The sequence below is a fragment of the Diachasma alloeum genome, unplaced genomic scaffold, assembly GCF_001412515.2.
Source record: "Diachasma alloeum isolate Michigan unplaced genomic scaffold, Dall2.0 Dall_scaffold_01668, whole genome shotgun sequence".
Taxonomy (NCBI): Eukaryota; Metazoa; Arthropoda; class Insecta; order Hymenoptera; family Braconidae; genus Diachasma; species Diachasma alloeum.
This window is the reverse complement of record NW_021681762.1, coordinates 17598-36865: the sequence shown is the minus strand read 5'-3', so window position 1 is coordinate 36865 and position 19268 is coordinate 17598. Positions and strand designations below refer to the sequence as shown.

The 19268-nt window shown below is 34.5% G+C and overlaps 4 protein-coding genes across 8 annotated transcripts; 2 read left to right on the top strand and 2 right to left on the bottom strand.

Annotated features, from left to right (window-relative positions):
• The first annotated feature begins 838 nt into the window (after positions 1 to 838).
• LOC107046666 (complex III assembly factor LYRM7) lies at positions 839 to 2176 on the top strand. Of its 5 annotated transcripts, none has more exons than XM_015269334.2 (5): positions 839 to 1206; positions 1266 to 1328; positions 1477 to 1549; positions 1726 to 1796; positions 1884 to 2176. In XM_015269334.2, the coding sequence occupies exons 2-5, from the start codon at positions 1305 to 1307 to the stop codon at positions 2067 to 2069; spliced, it is 354 nt and encodes a 117-aa protein (XP_015124820.1). In that variant the 5' UTR covers positions 839 to 1206; positions 1266 to 1304; the 3' UTR covers positions 2070 to 2176. The 5 variants fall into 5 exon arrangements, with proteins under 5 accessions (XP_015124820.1, XP_015124819.1, XP_015124818.1 ...); XM_015269333.2 differs by having other exon boundaries at positions 841 to 1074; positions 1207 to 1328; XM_015269332.2 differs by having other exon boundaries at positions 841 to 1074; positions 1204 to 1328.
• On the bottom strand, positions 2143 to 11143 carry LOC107046664 (glycerol-3-phosphate dehydrogenase [NAD(+)], cytoplasmic). The gene is made up of 8 exons (XM_015269327.2): positions 10813 to 11143; positions 10081 to 10261; positions 4896 to 5036; positions 4301 to 4442; positions 4040 to 4152; positions 3169 to 3399; positions 2807 to 3006; positions 2143 to 2321 (listed from the first exon to the last, which is right to left on the bottom strand). The coding sequence occupies exons 1-8, from the start codon at positions 10851 to 10853 to the stop codon at positions 2300 to 2302; spliced, it is 1071 nt and encodes a 356-aa protein (XP_015124813.1). The 5' UTR covers positions 10854 to 11143; the 3' UTR covers positions 2143 to 2299.
• On the top strand, positions 6110 to 9654 carry LOC107046665 (peroxiredoxin-6). Its single transcript, XM_015269329.2, has 5 exons — positions 6110 to 6290; positions 7313 to 7469; positions 8298 to 8515; positions 9156 to 9231; positions 9303 to 9654. Exons 1-5 carry the CDS (start codon positions 6208 to 6210, stop codon positions 9429 to 9431), a joined length of 663 nt encoding a protein of 220 aa, XP_015124815.1. The 5' UTR covers positions 6110 to 6207; the 3' UTR covers positions 9432 to 9654.
• A 320-nt stretch (positions 11144 to 11463) lies between the features above and the next one.
• On the bottom strand, positions 11464 to 18805 carry LOC107046663 (glycerol-3-phosphate dehydrogenase [NAD(+)], cytoplasmic). The gene is made up of 8 exons (XM_015269326.1): positions 18646 to 18805; positions 16832 to 17009; positions 15040 to 15180; positions 14821 to 14962; positions 14317 to 14429; positions 13665 to 13895; positions 13249 to 13448; positions 11464 to 12029 (listed from the first exon to the last, which is right to left on the bottom strand). Exons 1-8 carry the CDS (start codon positions 18687 to 18689, stop codon positions 11990 to 11992), a joined length of 1089 nt encoding a protein of 362 aa, XP_015124812.1. The 5' UTR covers positions 18690 to 18805; the 3' UTR covers positions 11464 to 11989.
• Between the last annotated feature and the right edge of the window lie 463 nt (positions 18806 to 19268).

Below are 19268 nucleotides of genomic sequence, written 5' to 3'. Positions count from 1 at the left end.
CCCTTAGCAGGGTCGTACTCGTCTCGGCACACTTTTACGCATTCGTATTGAAATATATTGCTTTAGATATCTCCGAAAGTAGTTGATTTGAAGGAAAATGTCAAGGTACCACTTTTATAGTCATCAAATTTTCTATAAGAACCAGAAAAACACCACTAGGTCGATCTCACGTTCCTGGGAATAACTTTTTTCAGGATCTTCCGAAGACGCTATAATGGCCGGAAAAAATTAACTAAAATTTTCTAATATATTTATTTTTGGAGGGGCAAATAGTCAATTTAATTTTTGGAGTTCGAACTACACTAGAAAGGGGGTATTTGAAAAATCAAATTAAAAAAATCAAAAATTCAAAATTTTTTGAATTTGAAACAAAAAAATTTTGGGGATGAGATATATTCATTCCTTCCCCATGAACTTCCTCAGAACTGAAAGGGTATATTTAAGAAATGTATTCCAAAAAAACGGAGAAAAGTTTTAGGGGATGAAATTTGTTCACCTCTTCCCCCTTTCATTTGCGAGGGGATTCATGGGGAAGAGGTGAAAAACCATGAACCCCCTTTCATTTGCGAGGGGGTTCATGGGGTTTCGTATATTTTTGGGAGAAAAATTAGGCACCCTAACTTCGCATCCCCATACAACCCTCAATTATCTTATTTTGACCCTTTCCTGTTACCGGCTGTACAAATTTCGAAATGAAGCTTCGGATTCGGCCGCAAACCGCGGGGAGATAAAAGTTACCAACTGCGCAGGCCAACAGATTCCTACCACTTCTCATTTCTCTGGGGCAAAACAAGCATCGACATTATCTTCAGAGAAATTTTCTGTGTGTGAAATTTGGAAAACGACGAAACCCACATTTTTTTATAAATAAATGATTTAAATACACCTTTTAGAGTGTCAGGAACTCTACACAAAAATTCTCTAATTTCATAATTTTGTTTACATCATAAAAGCATCTAAAACTCGCCTGGGGAGGGGGTAATACGTCACACATCCCTAGACTTTAAATTTGAGCCGCTACAAGGCGCCATTTCCGCTCCAGTGTCCAGACCAGTGTGAGGTTAATCGTCGGAAGTAATCCATCATTTTTTCTGTTTATTTACTTTCATGCGTTAAAAATCTATCCTATTGTTTCATATGTTACGAATCTATTTTATCGTTTCTATTTTTATAAATGAGTCCATGCAGATTCATTATTGCTAGCAGGTAAGCCGACGAGGGTCGTCTGCTCCGAAGATTATTCAACTCAAGATAAACTATTCCAGTAAATTATTCCGGAGGAATTCAACGAACATCGAGGAGAAATGAGTGGGGAGCTGCGTAGGGAGGTAATAAATATTCAACGATGAATTGACATTGATTTATTCATTTTTATACGACGAATATGCGTCGTAAAAGCCTTCATCTCTGCCTCTGTGCATTGTTGAGTGCCTTTTCTGAGTTTTGGAGGGAAATATTTGAATTTTTGTATTTCAGGTACTCAAAATATTTAAAAAACTGCACAGAACAAGATTGTCGACGTTCGAAGGAGATGAAAAGTCTCTCAATCGTAAGAAAATTCATCTAATGATATTAATCAACATTTAAAAAAATCATAAATAACATCATTTAATTGAGAATAATTTTGCTCGGCCATGAATCCCAATTATTTCGTCATCTATTCGCGTAAGAAATTAATATTTAATGTTTTTAAAATTTAATAACTTAAATTTCGTTATTGTCCAGTCACTAGACAGAAGATTAATGACGAATACAGAAAATATAAACATGTGACCGATCAAGATGCCATAGTTGAGGTAAAAAATATAAAATTACCTGAGATTAACTCAAATTAATTAATTTTATTTTGAAACTCGTTTCATGCCATTTTTTTTTCATTTTAGTTGAATAAATTTGCTCTGGATGTGGACCATGAGCTTCGGACGTCGGTAGTTCAAGCTGTGGAGAAAGCGCCTGGGAGATACGAACTGAAAATCAAGGAGGAACATCTGATCGATAACTTTCCAGTCCCAGGAACACCCTTGCCCACCTCTGGAAGGAGATGTGGTGGGCCAAAAGTCAAGACATAACTCCAACAATTCGTATTTCCCCAAATTATTTTATTATCACAATAAACTGGTAGAATTAAAGAAGAGAGTAATCTTCAGTAACAATAATACTTATTTATTTATCATTATTTACAATACTTTCGTTCATTTTCTCGCCCTGGTTTGACCTCGCTTATACAATTATCTCTCGACCTAGTGAGTTTATTAAAATTCTGAGCAATGGGATTTAATTCATTCGATTATTTGGATTCTCAAGCTGCTGCCAAGTTAGCTCTGAAATTAAAGAAAAATACGTATGCACTCGACGTTTCTATTTTAATTATCAAATGGGGGTTTTATTCTTACCTCAATTGCACAATTTTTTTCATGCAGGGAGAATCCTAGTCTAGTACTCGGAATCTAATATTTTTATTAATCAGTCTCCTCTACAGGGTTAATAAACATACAGGTTTATCGGTGCAAATCTATTCACAGTGAATGAAAAATTAGTAGAAAAGACTATTTAACTACAACAATTAATGGAGCATTAGTTGAAAAACGAGTGATTCAATTTTTCAATCCAGTAAGTTTGGTGGTTTTAGTTCAACATTCATCTACGGGGTGAGACTCTCAATTGAGTGGAAAAAAAAAACATTTCAATAGAGAAAGCAGTTTTTCGTATTTATTCGTTTTGTGAAAAATCGAGTCACTTAAATCATAATTTTGGCAGATTCAAAAACCACCAAACTATCTTGATATCAAAGTGCAAATGTACTGACTGGTGCTCCGGATGATTGCGAATTTGATCGATCAGGTCTGATCCTTTGAGCTCCTTGCTGCAGATGCGGTGAACAGCTGTGAATAGGGGAAATTTGTCCGTTAAATTCTTGGATTTCAACATTCCATTCACTTCCTCGGCGGTCGCTGGCCCCTGGAGCTTCTGCCCACCCAAAAGTTCATCTTCGAGTTCTTTAATTGTCTGCAAAACATTTTTTCATTCTATTTATTCCAACATTTTTATTTAATTAATTCATCCTTCATTTTCATTTAATTCAATTGCAACTGAGATGTCTCTATATTTCCACAGAATTTAAAGATTTAGTCATTGGCTATTTATTATTGTTCAATTAATTGTTAATACCTTTCCTGTTTTAACGAACTGCTCGCACACCCTGCGATTCCTTCCACCGTAGCAAGTGGTAATGAGATCAGCAACTCCACAGCTCTCGAAGAATGTTGATAATTTCGATCCTCCGTAGAATGTGTCAACAAATTTAATCATTTCCATTAGTCCCAGCCTGATGACAGCTGCTTTCGTGTTGTCACCGAGGGAGAGACCGTCCACAAAGCCAGCAGCACACGCCACAATATTCTGAAATGAAGATAAAATGGTTCTAACGATAACAATTAAATAGAACAATTAAATCATTATTACTATTATTTAATTATTTGATAATTATTGTTATTCTAATAATGATTTGTAATGAATTAAAATTAGTTTTTATCTATTATTATTATTACTATTATTATTATTATTATTATCATTATTATTATTATTATTTTCAATTTATGAAAGTTTCATTCGTTTTATGGAATTAAATTTTTTTTATCGGGATAAAAATTCCGAGGTATTTTTATAGAAAATATCTCAATAGAATAATTTATATGGAAAAATTAAATTCAAATTATTTTTTCTTTAAAATATTTCCCACTGAACATCAAATGAAAAAACGCAGATGAGATGCAAAATTTTTCAACAGAATTGACTAAAAATGAATAGAGAGTTCGATAGAATAATTATTAGTTCTTAGGAAATAATTTGAAAAAGTGATTATTAGGAATAGTTATCAAGAAATTAATAAAAATTTCCATTGCGAATTATTCATTCCCCAAAATTTAAGCACTTTCATTGAAACAAAAATGTCAAATGAAGAGTTTTATTCAGTTCAAGTGCATCACTTGAACTGCAATCCGGCAATATTGTAAAAAAGCAATTGCACTCCCAAAAATACCTTCAGCGCTCCACAGACCTCCACAGCCTCGAGATCGTCCACTACCACAACCCTGAAATTGGGTGTCTGAATCATGTCTCTGAGAACAGGTGCCAGGCGCTTATCTTTGCAGCCTGTAAGCATTACCGAAGTGAACAAGACTCCCTAATCAGTTCCCAATTATCTGAGATAACAGGAAATATCGAGAGGATTCTTCCTGTTTGCTCGATCCCCTTGACCCACAGAAACAATAGAGACTGGATTGATTGAGGAATTAATTACCGATTGTCGTTTCACAGAATTTTTCCTCCGCAACTTCATTCGCGAGATTTGCACCCATCAGGACATAGCAGGGAATTTTCAGGTGTTCTGTGACGACCTTTGAGATCAGTTGAATATTTTTTGGATCGGAGTTGTCGAAACCCTGGAGGAAGAACATTAAAAAATTATTTCTTAACAAATATTAGAAAAAAATCAAAACGTGTGAAATTATTCTAAAAATTATCTTTTTTTTTCGATTGAATAATAACAAGCATTGGTATTGATTATAATGATTCTTATTGATTTTATTACTTAATAATGATTGATTAATATGATTATTATGATTAATAATAATCATTATAATTAATAATAATGCTTGTTATTATTCAATCATAACAAATCATAATTGTTACAATCATTATAATTAATTATATTTATTATTAAATTAATAATAACAATTATTATGAATTGAATCATAAGAATAATTTATTCAACAATAAAAATAAATAGAATTCAATTTTTCTATAGAAAATTCTGCAAAAAATATTAACAAAATATTTCTGAAAACATAAAAACCTATCGTTCACATGAGTTTAATAACTCAAAATATTCCTACTTTAATCAGCGAAAGCCCAACAGCATCAGGTTTGATCTTCCCCAGCATAGCAGCGGCAAGACCCCTGATGAACTGATGAGGAATTACAAAAATGAGGATGTCAGCCTCCTTGGCAGCCTCCACGACATCGGGAACCGCAACCTGTTGATTGAAAAAATTAACAACCCGATGAAAGTCAAATGCAGCCATTCGGCCCGACTTTGTTCATCAGCAAATGCTGAAGAACCCGTCGCAACTTGGCACAAGGGATCTCGAACGTGCTTCCGTGTGCATTTGAGAGACGTGCGAGGATTACATAAAATTCAAAAAGCGGATGCGCACTCAATCACATACAACACTATTCCACAATTTTTTTTCTGAAATTAAATTTTTCCGGCGAACAAACCCATTTACGCTTCATTTTTCTGGTGACGAATCGTGACGAATTTTCGGCTGATATAAAAGATCGGTGAGATTTAAATATTGTAGCACAAATCTCATAATATTATTTTTTACTCAATTCTTTTCTAAAATTAAATTTTTTCATCGGAAAAAAAAATTAATGTTTTATTTTTCTGTTGGCGAATAACAAAATCCACCCTCACGAATATTCTATTGACAAAAAGACCGATGAGATTTGAAACTGTAGTATTGATGTCTTAATATTGTTTTTACTCAATTCTTTTCTAAAATTAATTTTTTTCATTTAGAAAAATTAATTAATGCTTCATTTTTCTGTTCGCGAAGAACAAAATCGATCATCACGAATATTCTACTGACCGATAAGATTTGAAATTGTAGTATTGATGTCATAACATTATTTTTTACTGGATTCTTGGCGAATAAAAATAGCGATCATTATTAATGTTCTATTGATAAGAAGACCGATGGGATTTGAAATTGTAGTATTGGTCGCATAATATTATTCTCTACTCAATTCTTTTCTGAAATTAAATTTTTTCATCGAAAAAAAAAATAATTGATGCATTTTAATTTATTAACGCTTTATTTTTATGTTCGCGAATAAAAATAGCGATCCTTACGAATAGTCTATTGACAAAAAGACCGATGAAATTCGAAATTATAATATTGATGCCATCATATTATTTTTGCAAAAGATTTTCGGCGATTAAAATAAGCTGCATCGCACCTCGGTTGACAACACCTTATCACGTAGTGGGGGTATTACAATTCCAGTCTGGGTATTTCATCAGAGCTCACACAAGTAGTGACACTTGTTCTCCCTTAAATAGCTGGAACTGCCAGTCGGTTAGTAACAGTCTATCTTGGGCATTCGCACAGTGAAGAGAGATTTTCAATATTTTTTATCGAAATGAGGCTGAACTCGATCGTTCCTAATTTCCATGCTGAGACCACACAGGGTCCCATTGACTTTTATGAGTGGCAGGGAGACTCGTAAGTCATTCAAATACAGCAATAACGATTTTATAATAATTTCCAATTGTCTCAATTCATAAAATTCAATGCTTTCCTTGGGAGAATGCGAAAAATAATGCATTTCATCTTCCCTTACAACCGCTTATATTCAATTGGCCCCCATGAATGGGCCCAGTCATAAAATAATCTCCAGGAAGTACATAAATTGCGTAAAAGTGCTTTAAAACTCGTCCTGGACTCAATAAGAGGAAATTTCAGTTTTTTTCTCGAAATCGATGAAAAAGTGTAAATAGAAAAAGTCAAAAGGATTTGATTTTTCTATACACCTTATTCTATTGAGATATGGTCAATAGAATTTCCTCGCCTCGAATTTTCCAAGTTTTTTTGTTTAATTTTCTTGATGAGAAGAGAAGAAAAATAGAATGAAAAAAAAAACTTAGAAAATTTGAACCGAGGAAATTAGAAAAAATCTGAAGATATTTATATATATTTTTTTTTTCCTTAGAAAATATCTGAAGACAATAAGGTATATAGAAAAATCGAATTCTATTGACTTTTTCTTTTTTTTTCGGTCGATTCTATTGAAATTTTTAATAGAAAATATTCAATAGAATCGGCCAAAAACTAATAGAAAGCTCTGATAACGAATTTGCTGGGTTTTTCTATTACAATAATGATTTTACAATAATTATTCGAAAGTCTCAATTCATAAAATTTAATCTTTTCATCCTTTATGCAGTTAAAAATATAAAAGGATGGAGGAATGCGAAAAATAATGCATTTCATCGTCCCTTACAACCGTTTACATTCAATTGGCCCCCACGAATGGGCCCAGTCATAAAATAATCTCTGGGAAGTGCATAAATTGCGTAAAAGTACATTAAAACTCGTCCTCGACTCAACTGGGCCAATACCGCATCGGCCTCTTGCCAATTCGTCTGACATTCACTCTCATTTTAAGATCACCCATGCGATCCTTAACTCAACGGTTGTATTGAACATTGCGATTCGATTGAATAACACGGCTGTTGATTCAACAGGTGGGTAGTTATATTTTCACACCCAGCAGACTTTACACCGGTGTGCACTACTGAGCTTGGTCGCATTGCTGTCCATCAGCCCGAGTTTCAAAAGAGGAATGTCAAACTCCTGGCACATTCGGTGGACAAGCTCAAGGACCATGTCGATTGGGTCAATGTGAGTCTTTTAATGAGAGATGTATTGATTGTTTCGGATGAGAAAATAATTTTTTATGCACGGAATGTTTGCACTAAAAAATTGCGCTCTACGTTTTTTTTATAAAAAAATGTTCAATGGAGAATATTCTATAGAAGAAATCAGTAGAATTCGATTTTTCTATACAATTTATTTAATTTATTCCACTATTCCATTGAGATATTTTCTATAGTAATTTCCCTAATCAAATTTTCGATGAATTTTGTTTGATTTTTTTTTATTAGAAGAGATGAAAAATAGAGAGGAAAACCTTGGAAAATTTCTGTCGAGGAATTTCTACAGAAAGATAAAATTCTACTGATTTTTTCTATGAAATAGTAACTATTGGACATTTTTTATTAAAAACGCGTTGGTATTTTTGAAAAATTCCAAAATTTATAAGAAATAGCAATTATAATAGAATAATAAAATAATGAATAATCAAATAGGGGAGGGTGGGGTAAAACGGACACTTTAAACTTTTTAAAAATTATTCATAACTCAGAAACAAATTGATCAATTGAGCGCAGTTTAGGCTCGTCGCAAAGGGAAAGAATTGTTCTTTGTGTTGAAAGAAAAGCTATTAAATTGTATCAACATTTCAACCCCTCATTAACATTTAAAAAAAGTCAAAAGTGTCCGTTTTACCCCAACCTCTCCTAATGAAATAATAAAATAATAAAGGTTTTTATATTACTCATGCCATCTGCCTCAAATTCAGAGATATTCCTCAGACGTTTCATTATTTCGCTGGAATGATTTTCAATTCTGAGGGGTTTAAAAATTTATTTTTGATTTTTTGGGGTTCAGGACATCAAAAACTACTGCCAAGACATTCCCGGGGCCTTCCCATACCCCATCGTGGCGGATGACGACCGCACGCTGGCGGTCAAGCTCGACATGATCGATGAGCAGTCGAAGGACGATCCTGAGCATGCAATCACCGTTCGCGCACTCTACGTCGTCAGCCCTGACCACCGTCTTCGTCTCAGTATGCAATACCCGACGTCAACTGGACGCAATGTCGAGTGAGTCTCAGACGATTCAACGCATAATCAAACCCTTCCGGTTATTTCGACAGGAACATCATAAAATGCAACATTTTAATTCACTTTCGGGGGGAATTTTTATGAAAACTTTCCTTAGAGAAACTTCAGCTCTAAATTTAATTCAGAAGACATTTTTTCACTGCATTTTCGTTTTTTTAAACTCAGAAATTTCTCAGAGAGGTGCGCTGTTTAAAGCAGAAGGATTTTCTGCATAATTTAATTCTAATTTCAATTTTAATGGAATTTTCCCCTCAATTTCAATTTTCAATTTGCGGAAAAATAATAATATGGAACAACTCACTCGTAAAACAAAAGAATTTTCCACCCCATTCCATCTCATTTTCAATTACAATTAAATTTTTCTCTTAATTCGTTCAATTTTCCCCTCAATTTCAGTGAAATTCTCGTCGAAATAATAATCCGAAACCAGCAATTTTTACACATTTAGACTCAAAAATATTTTTCAGTAAAGTTCCCGTCAAAATAAAACTAAACAGTTCAACTTTTGCACTTTTAGACTCAAAAATATTTCTCAAAAACAGCCACTCACAAAATCAAAAGATTTTCCACCCCATCCCCTTTCATCCTCAATTACGATTAAATTTTTCCCCAATTTCAGTGAAATTTTACGTGTAATTGACTCTCTCCAACTCGTCGATCGCAAGCCCCAGATCGCCACCCCAGCCAACTGGATGGTAAGTGTCCAAAACTATTAATATCCACCCAAAAAAAAATTACGATAAAACCCCGATAATTGTGTTTTTAGCCCGGCGATAAAGTCATGATTCTGCCAACCGTCAAGGACGAGGACCTTCCCACCCTTTTCCCCGGTGGTGTTGATAAGGTCGCCATGCCATCGGGAAAAGTCTACGTTCGCACAACAACCGATTATTAACGACGAATTCAGAAGCACCCTGTTATCATCATAAGCACACATATGTCGGGGCGTCAACGAGGACATCGGGATCAAATATTTATCACTTTCACCATATAACTCCGGAGAAACTAATCAAGAGTTATCTTGCACGTGTGCACTCTAAAATTATCATCAATTTTTTCTAATTTGATAAGAACTTCACAAATACATTGAGTAAATAAAAATTCATTCTGGCAATTTATTTTTGTCCTCAAACATGCAGAAATCCAATTGAATTTTTCAAAACGGTTCAAGTATTTTGACTATCAGTCAGTTTTCAGCGAATTTCTCGGAATCTAAGGGAGATAGCAAAATTTTCGTTAATACCTTTTTTGTAGCCCTCAATCCGGCCTACAAAAAAGGTCATTACAAAAATTTGTGTATCTCCCTTAAATTCAGAGATATTCCGCAAAAACTCAGCTGAGGCCTAAATCGACTTAAATTAATTGAGAATAAAATTCTATAGGAAAAAAATTATCAAAAAATTCATTGTTTTTCCAGCAAAAAATTCTATGGAGATTTTTTCTACAAAAATTGATAGTAATAAAACAATAAAAAAATTAAGAAAAAAGTGAATTCCAGATTAAAATCCATTGATTCTTTTAATTGAAGATGTGTGAATACTTACGATATTTGCTGGTAGCTTGTGCCCCGGCAGATATTTAACATTCTCATGCTGTTCATTAATAATCTCCGTGAGCTTCTTCCCATTGATCATCTCCTCATACACGTACATAGTGACTTTTTCCTCGAATTTGTCACTGTGTTTGGCAGTGTTGGCTCCCACAATTTTGGCAATTGCCGAGCCCCTGCCACAACAATCCTCATTATTCCCTGATAATTAAAACCTCAAGGCGCGGCTCAAAAAATTAAAAATGCAAATGAAGTTGAGAATAAACTCGATCTGTGCGAATCGGGGGATTAACTCTCAGCGGAGTTTTCGAGGAATATCTCCGAATGTAAGGAAGATAACAAAATTTTCGTCATGACCTTTTTTGTAGGTCGAGTTGAGTGCTACAAAAAAGGTCCTTACAAAAATATTCCTCTCTCCCTTAGATTCCGAGATATCCATTGAAAACGGAGCAATGGTTGAAATCTACTTAAACTGTTTTACAGTTTCACTGCTGAATTCATTTCCGTTCTTAGTTTATTATCGTATTTTCGAAAGAACATGTTTGGTGCGAGCAACTTCATCATCTCCTTGAATGCAAATGTCACCTTGATGCCTCCGTCCATGCCAAAGCATTAAAAGTGACGTTACGAGATGATTATAAACAAGAGTTTTGGTAATAAATTAGCATTCATTGCCAGCAGGCGCGTTTGATGCATTCGTTAACGATCTAATGAGTTTCTTATTTACCAGTTTCCACTTCCAACGATGCAGACCCTCTTCTTACTCATGTTTCTGGATTTTAACTATTTAAAATCGAAAACGGAATTAAAGAGTCGATTGGAAAAATGGGCGAGTTAATTTGAGATCAACTGATTAGAGCGACTGAAAACGATCTCTTCCTCTTCTTGCAGTGCCGATTGATGACTGGCTCACTTCAGGCTCACCATTGACCTTAGGAACGATTTGTCGAGCGGGTTTTGTTCTTTCTAGTCTTCATGCGCAAGTCTTGGAACATCTCCAAGGAAAAATTATGCCTCATGGCACCAGTCGGGTGCCGGTGGGCGGGACGGGTATATTTAACGAGCCTATGATAATTAAAAATGTTTTCTTTACAAATTTGATGTGATGATGTTGTGACATTGACATTTTAGTTCGGGGATTGTCGGGGGTATTCTTCGTGGTTCATTGACAAGGTTTTTCTCGTATTTATAGGAGCTGATAGTATTTTTGTGGTATTGAATGAAAATGAGAAGTATTTTGGAATTATTTGGGGGATTAGACGATTTTTAATTGTTCTTTTTCTGATTTAGTGGAATTAAAGTCTGCATTGGCCTGATTTTTCATAGTTGCTGATGATTTCTATCATCTCATTAAATAAAGTCAAATTTTGTCTGAATATTCATTAAATTAAATAAATTCATCAATTACAAAATCTATTAAAATTCCAGGTGAACCAGTTGTCAGATATTTTAACAATTTTGAAATATCAATTAAAATAAGTTTTTTTAAAGTATTATCCATTCAATTATTCATGAATTTTACTAATTTTTCAGTAACAAAATCCATGAAAATTCCCCATGAAAGATTTTCAAACACTTCCACAATTTCCCCTTGGAATGTTCGGTGAAATTTTCTATCAATTTCGATTTTTAAAAAATTTCATTCTGATTTTTCAACAGAAAATCAGCATTATCAACAATTTAACAATCAGTATTATTTTCGCATTAAATGAACACATCACTTCCGTATAAATTCAGTTTTCATTTCTTATTTTCCGCTGTTATTTTTGCGTTATTGTTCCATGTAATAATCCATTCCTTAAAAATATTGTTCTCTTTGGAGGTTTTTAGTGGGATATGTTACAACAAAAATATATCTTCTCTGGATTCCTCTCCTAACAAATCTTCTTCCCTTTATCGTATCCTCAGAGATGACACATGGGTGGGATGTTCTCGTTGCCGTACCTAAATATGAATGAAATGCGATAAAAAAATATGAATAAATTTCGTGGAGAAGAATGACTAGAACAAGCAGGAGAGGATAGAAACGTGCACGATAGTATTTTTCAGTGATTGAGGGAATTTTGTTGATGGATTTTCAGAGATTTCTTAACAGACGATATACTCATATATTTATCTCCGATACATTCGTCAATCAATAACAGATCATTTAACAGTTCCCTCAAATCTCGTCTCACATTCTAAAATCACTTTCAAGAATAGTTGACGTCTCAGACGACAAATTAATTAAAATAGAATTGATCTAGTTGAATTTTTCATCGTCAATTGGGCAAAAATCTATAATTCTCATTTTGTTTGGTGTCGATAGTATCTATAAGGCTGTCTACAAACCTGGAATACTCCTTTCATCACCGTGATTGTTCTTTATCAATTCTAAAGAGTGAAAGCATTTTTTTTTCTCAATTAAAAAAATCGATCAACTGATTAAAACAAAAAAAAAGGAATTTCCATCTAGAAATATTTTCCTAATGTACATAATCTACAGCTACTCGTACATATTTACATTCACAAGTTCCAGAGGAGAAACAATAGCTGAAATTAATTAAAAGTAACGGATAGAATAGTGAAAAATTAATTAAAAGCAAGCAGAACAGAAAGAACTCCTCCCACCAGATTGATGCAAGACAATTCTCTTGAATGTCATTTCACATTCTAGATTTACTTTAAAAAAATTTTGAAGTGACGTCTAAGACGACATGAAAATGAATTAAAATAGAAATTACCTAGTTGAATTTTCCGTCGTCAATTGGGAAAAAAATCTAGAATTCTCTTGTTATTCATCTAAACAAACCTGGAATATTCACTTCATGCTCACGATTGTTCTTTCTCATTTCTAGAGAACAAAATATTTTGTTTTCTCAACTAAAGACAATCTATCAACTGATTAAAACAAAACAATGCTTCCATTCGGAAGCAAAAAGGAATTTCCATCCAGAAATATTCCCCTGACATACATAATCTATACAAAACAGTAGTTAAAATTAATTAATAGTAACAATGAAACTGTCGATGCAGCTCGACGAGAATTAAAGGCAAGCAGAACAGCAAAGGACTTGACTTCTTCTCTTCCAATAGCAGTTTGAGACATTACACCGGGAAAAATTCCCCTCCTTCCACCAGACTGACCCAACACCTTTCCTTTCTAATTTTTTTTTGAGCTTACATGTGTTCGGGATGGCTGCGAATGCAGTCAATGAGATCACTTGGTTTTAGTTCCCCTACGCAGATTCTGTGGATGGCTGTGAATAGTGGAAATCTGCACTCCATGTTCTTGAGCTTGAGCATGTAGTTGACTTCCTCGGCTGTGAAGGGCCCCTGGAGCTTCTGGCCATTCAGCATTTCTCTTTCCAATTCTTCGATTGTCTAAAAAAAACATCCACTCATTTTATTATTTTTCAGCCCTGAATAATCGAGAATTGATTTTTGTAATGATTTATTATTTCACGTGGGTGCTGATGTGAACTAAAGAAACAACTTTTGTAACGTGAAAGAAATAGATTAATTGAATTGAATGAATACTTTTTCATATGAATAAATTTACATTTCGAAATTCTGAATATTTTAAATTGAAATGTTCACCTTTCCTGTCTTAACGAAGGCCTCAGAAACTTTCCTGTTCCTCCCACCGTAGCACGTGGTGATTAGATCAGCGACTCCACAACTCTCGAAGAAAGTACTCAATTTACCCCCGGGGAAGAACACATCGACGAATTTAATCATCTCCATGAGTCCAAGCCGAATGACAGCAGCTTTCGTGTTGTCTCCGAGGCCCAGGCCATCGACAAAACCAGCACCACAAGCTACAATATTCTGAAATGCAACAAAATACAAATGAAGATTTAAAAATCACAATAAAAATTATAATATTGTAGAAAAAAAAATTACAGAAGCAAAAAGTCAAATAATTCTCTTATTGAGGGTCAAAATTTACTTGAAACACAAATAAAAATAGAATATTCAGTTGAATTTAGACTCTCAAAGTTTACATTGATAATTTTTCCAATAATTATCTGATGTCATCATTACCATAAGAATTTCTTTTTGCATTAAAAATTATTTTAAAAAATAAAGAATAAAATCAAATAATGAAAGACATAAAAAAATGAAAGTTGATGTTCTTCAAAAATTACGACTGATTCGAAACCATTATTTCAACATTAAACTAGACCATTTACATTCAATTCCTCACCGTTTCACAATGTAATGCAAAAAAATTGCCTGTGTGAATTACCTTGAGAGCACCGCAGCACTCGACCGAGTCCACGTCATCAACAACAACGACTCTGAAGAATGACGTCTGAATCATATCTCTCAGCACAGTACCAACGGCCTTGTCCTTACAACCTAAACGTTTCAAAGTATTAGCGAGTGATTTTGTACTTTGGACATTCAATTGCAAGTGAAACCCCCTCTTCGTTGTTGATTAATCAAAATGACAAAGCAATTAATAAAGTCTGATCAAATTCCAATGACTTTCGTTCATTAAAACATTCACTTCGCGATTTTATTCATTCCATTTTGGTAAATTGAAAAAATAAATCCGTTTGATAAATTAAAATGTTTATTCACATATAGACGTCAATTTTAATTGACAATTATATTATAGAAAATTGAAAAAATGAATTTAAATAGCAAAACAAATAAATTATTAATTAATTAATTAATTCAATAAATTAATGAATTAAATTTATAAATAAATTCATAAATTTTTTGCTGAATTAAAATGGCTATTCACCTATAGTAGTCTCGCAGAACATCTCATCGGCGACTTCGGAGGCTAAATTAGCACCCATAAGTACAGCCATGGGTATGTTGAGCTCTGCAGCTATTATATGGGAGATTAATTCGATTCCACCCCCCTCTTTCTTGTCGAAACCCTGAGGAGATTAAATACATTCGTAGAATCATGTTCTGCATCACTGGAGAATGTAATTGAGGTTTTTGTAATCTTTACCTTGATGAGGGACAAGCCGACAGCTGTGGGCTTTATTTTTCCCAGCAATGTGCTGCATATCCGACGTATGAACTGGTGGGGAACTACGAACACTAGGATATCTGCGTTCGCTGCTGCCTCCACTACGTCTGGTACTGCTACCTTGAATGGTCAGCATTTATTATCGACTATTGTTTATATTTTTAATAGGATTTTCAATTTTCTGAACAAAAATTACAAAATATCATCCATTCATTTCATTATTTTTCAATCCTCAATAATTCAGAATTGATTTCTGCAATAATTTATTTTTTCATGTGAATAAATTTCCATTTTTAATGAGATTAAAAGTGAAATGCTAGGAATAAACATGGAAATTTGACATTCTTTAAAATCGTTTATTCATCTTGTGACGCATTCATTTTAGTGGAAAATGTCAAAAGATTATTTTTTCAGCTGAAGAAAATTTTCTACGAGAAATTCTCTTTGACATTTTCTTCTGCAGTTACTCTTTATCGAAATCATTTAATCTGTTCATCATAAATAATGTTTCATCACAATTTTTTTAATCCTCGAGACGAAAACTTTCCAAGTCGTTGAGATCACTCAATCATTATCGATGATTGCACAAGTGTAGGGCATGTTATGACGATGTATTTTCTACTCTTATCTCTCGATTCGATTTATCAACTGGTTAAATGGGGTCTACTATACAATTCGTATTTCCTAGATGCGCAGAACAACTCTTTGTATAAATACCCGAGCTTTCATACAACTGTGATAGGCTCGCGCTGCGTCGATGTGAAAGCGCGGTAAAACTGTGGACAGACTCGCTTGGCCTTTACTACTTCCGGAAAAAATTTCAGCTTTTCGAAACTCTCTCCTTTTCACGGACCCACGTACGATAATCTATCGATATAGCCGATCGATTTCCCGTGAATAATTTCATGTAACGCAAGACACAAGATGCAAGTCAGCTTTTTTATGAAAATATTAAAAAATGTAATGCATTTTATGGGATCAAAAGATATATATTCCACTTGTTCTTCATCGATTTCTATAGAATATATTTTTCTTAAATATCTTTAATATATTAAAGATTCGATAGGAAAAATACAATTGATTTTTATTTGTGAATGTGGCTTACTCTCTTGACATTTTTTCATATAGAAATTTATTTCTTCCGTCATAAAATCCTAGAAAATAAATAGGAGAATTCATCTCCCACAATTTTTACTGAAAAAAATAAAAATAAAAATTGTGTTCCTCCGATAGAAAATTGAACTCAGTTTTACACTCAACAATTGCTACAATGTGTACTACCGTATAACGATGTTATTAATTAATTATAAATAGAAAAATGTGCATTTTAGTCATAACACAAGACGAAATAAATTCAAATTTTGTTTTTTTCTTTCTTAAAAAATAACTCGAACCCCGACTTGTTTATTCCTCTAGTAGATAATGGTATCAACTGGTCTTGAAATGTTACAAAATCATAACACTTACGTACACAGACATATCCACACGTGATACAAACGTGATTTATAGAATTCACGCGCTAAATGCGCTAAATGCTGTGACATTGCAGTTTACGACTAAAATTCAATTTTTTGAGATAAAACAAGTAACTATGGCAATTCCATCATGTTCATTGGGTTTGGAAATAGGTGAATAGAGTTGCGGGGGCGGGGGATCGATTGAGTAAGACTGAGGAGGTCTCTCAGGTGAGCAGAAGTCAAGGACAATTCTCATGCTCAAGTGAACGAAGGGGTGGGTTTTTCCTTGGCTTCCAGGAATTGAGATTACTTACGACATTTTCCGGGAGTTTGTGGTCTGGAAGGTACTTGACGTTCTCGTGGGTTTCGTTGATTATTTCGGTGAGCTTTTTCCCGTCTATTATTTCCTCGTATACGTACATGGTCACTCGGTCCTCGAAATTCTCCAGGTTCGCTGTATTTGCACCGATGATTTTCGCTATTGCCGAACCCCTGCATTTAGAAATGTGAACATTTCTTTGAATTTTTTGTTGTGATGATTTCTGGATCTTTTTTCATTCATGGTTGAAGGATTTTTCATTGCAAAAAATTTTTTTACACTTTGAAGTCGAGGTTTTTTCGATCCCATTTCAACCAATGAATTTGACAGACAATGATCATCAAATATTTACGTTTTTCAGTCACGTTCAGACAATTTCCAATGACTCCAGTAATTTTTCGAGTCTCGCAAGTTTTTTGGAATGGAGAAAATGGGTCATTTTTCATTCTCTGTGATTGGAGATAAGCGAAGGGGAATTTCATAATCTAACTTTAAAAAAATAATAATAATTTTTATACGTTCAGGCGAATGGTGTCGTTAGATAATATAATTCCGGGGAATTGAGAATATCCAATTTTCCTCATCCACTTGAATTTCACAGATGCTGAATGAAGAGATAATTTCTTCTATTACATTCGCATTCAATTAACTTCGTTGTTGTGAGTGAGGAAATTCGTTAATTTTTCATTTCCATCCTCCTCCTCCCCCTCGAAATTCGTAAACAAAGTAAGAAATGAAATGTCCAAATCAATTCTCCCTGAAATGCACGAATAAAACCATAAGTTCTTCCATTTCCCTCAAATTTAATTAATTTCTGATACTCTAAAAAATGTTTACACCTCTCACCGGATCTTACGACCCTAAAAAATGAACCGTCTCTAATTTTCCATAACTGGAGATCATCAAAGCGACTTAAAACAATCCTCACCCAATTTTCCCTTTCCCCAAACATCAAAATAAAAAATCATCAGAATGACGATTCCCCATTCACCCAATGAAACATCACGCAGTAAAAAAACCTATTGTAGAAATATAAATGATCTCTGTATCTGTAATGTAAATAATCTGAATAAAACAATAAGTTCTTCCATTTCCCCCAAATTTAATTACTTTCTGATACTCTAAAAAATGTTCACACCTGTCACCCGATCTTACGACCCTAATTTTCCATAACTGGAGATCACCAAAGCGAATTAAAGCAATCCTCACCCAATTTTCCCATTCCGCAATCATCAAAATAAGAAATTATCAGAATGACGATTCCCCATTCACCCAATGAAACATCACGCAGTAAAAAAACCTATTGTAGAAATATGAATAATCCCCACAATCCGATCTAAATTTACCAACAATCTTTCAACTCCACGTCGTCCCCTTTAAAAATAAAACCTGCACCTTACATAATGCCTTGTGAAACAAGTTTCCCTCAAACTCCGAGATTTATGAGTCCGATAGATCCGATGGACCCCTCACCATCGAGGCCCACCGAGTCCCAATCATAATCAATTTGGCGAGTCAGCATGTCTCGTGAAGAGCCACGAGCTTCCGGTCCTGCATGCGGGATTAAAGTGGAAAGGTCAGGGACACGTTAGCCCGAGTCCACGTGAACACGAAAACGGCATTTTCTACTGGCGAGTGAATTTCCACTGGGACTGTACTCCACACGCCTCCCCAATCCCGCAATGCCCTGTATTCCACCCCCAGACGAAAATCCCCCGCTCCAAAATAACGGAGAGACGTATTTCCCTCCAAAGCTCCAAAACATCCGCGAAAAACATTATTCTCCGGGAATAATCGCATATCACTCACCAATTTCCGGAGCCAATGATGCAGACTTGGTTTTTAACCGCCATTATTGTTGATAACGACCCGCGTGAATGAAGAATGCGAAAAGATATGAATTAACTTGGAGGATTTTTTATTTCGACGAAAACGCGAACCGGTCGATCTCGAGGCTGACGAGCGACTGGAGCCGCGCATCAGTCGACTGAGTCTGCGGCGAGGAGGGGTGGAATTCGAGGGGGTGGGGGCCCATGTGACCACCGCCGATGTGGGGAATCGACCGGAGGACAGTAAGCCGATAAACCCGGTTTTTTTATTTAAAAATGGGAGGGATTGCCGGTTCTGTTGAGCAGTAAAATTCACTCCGAACACCAGATTTTCTTTCTATTTATTCCGTTCATGCAGACATGAATGCGGATTTTTTTTCTAACTTGATGTATCGATAATTTCAATGATTAATTTTAGGGGTATTTAATTTGAATTTGAATTTTTGAATGACTCATTTTTAATTCAACAGGAGTTGAGTAATTTTGCATTCCGTACTGTGGATTTTACGGAAGATTATAACGAATACAAAAAAATTTCTTCAAGTTATCGCGAAAATTTGCGATGAAATATGATCCTGAGTTTTTTCGTTTTAGAATAACTCG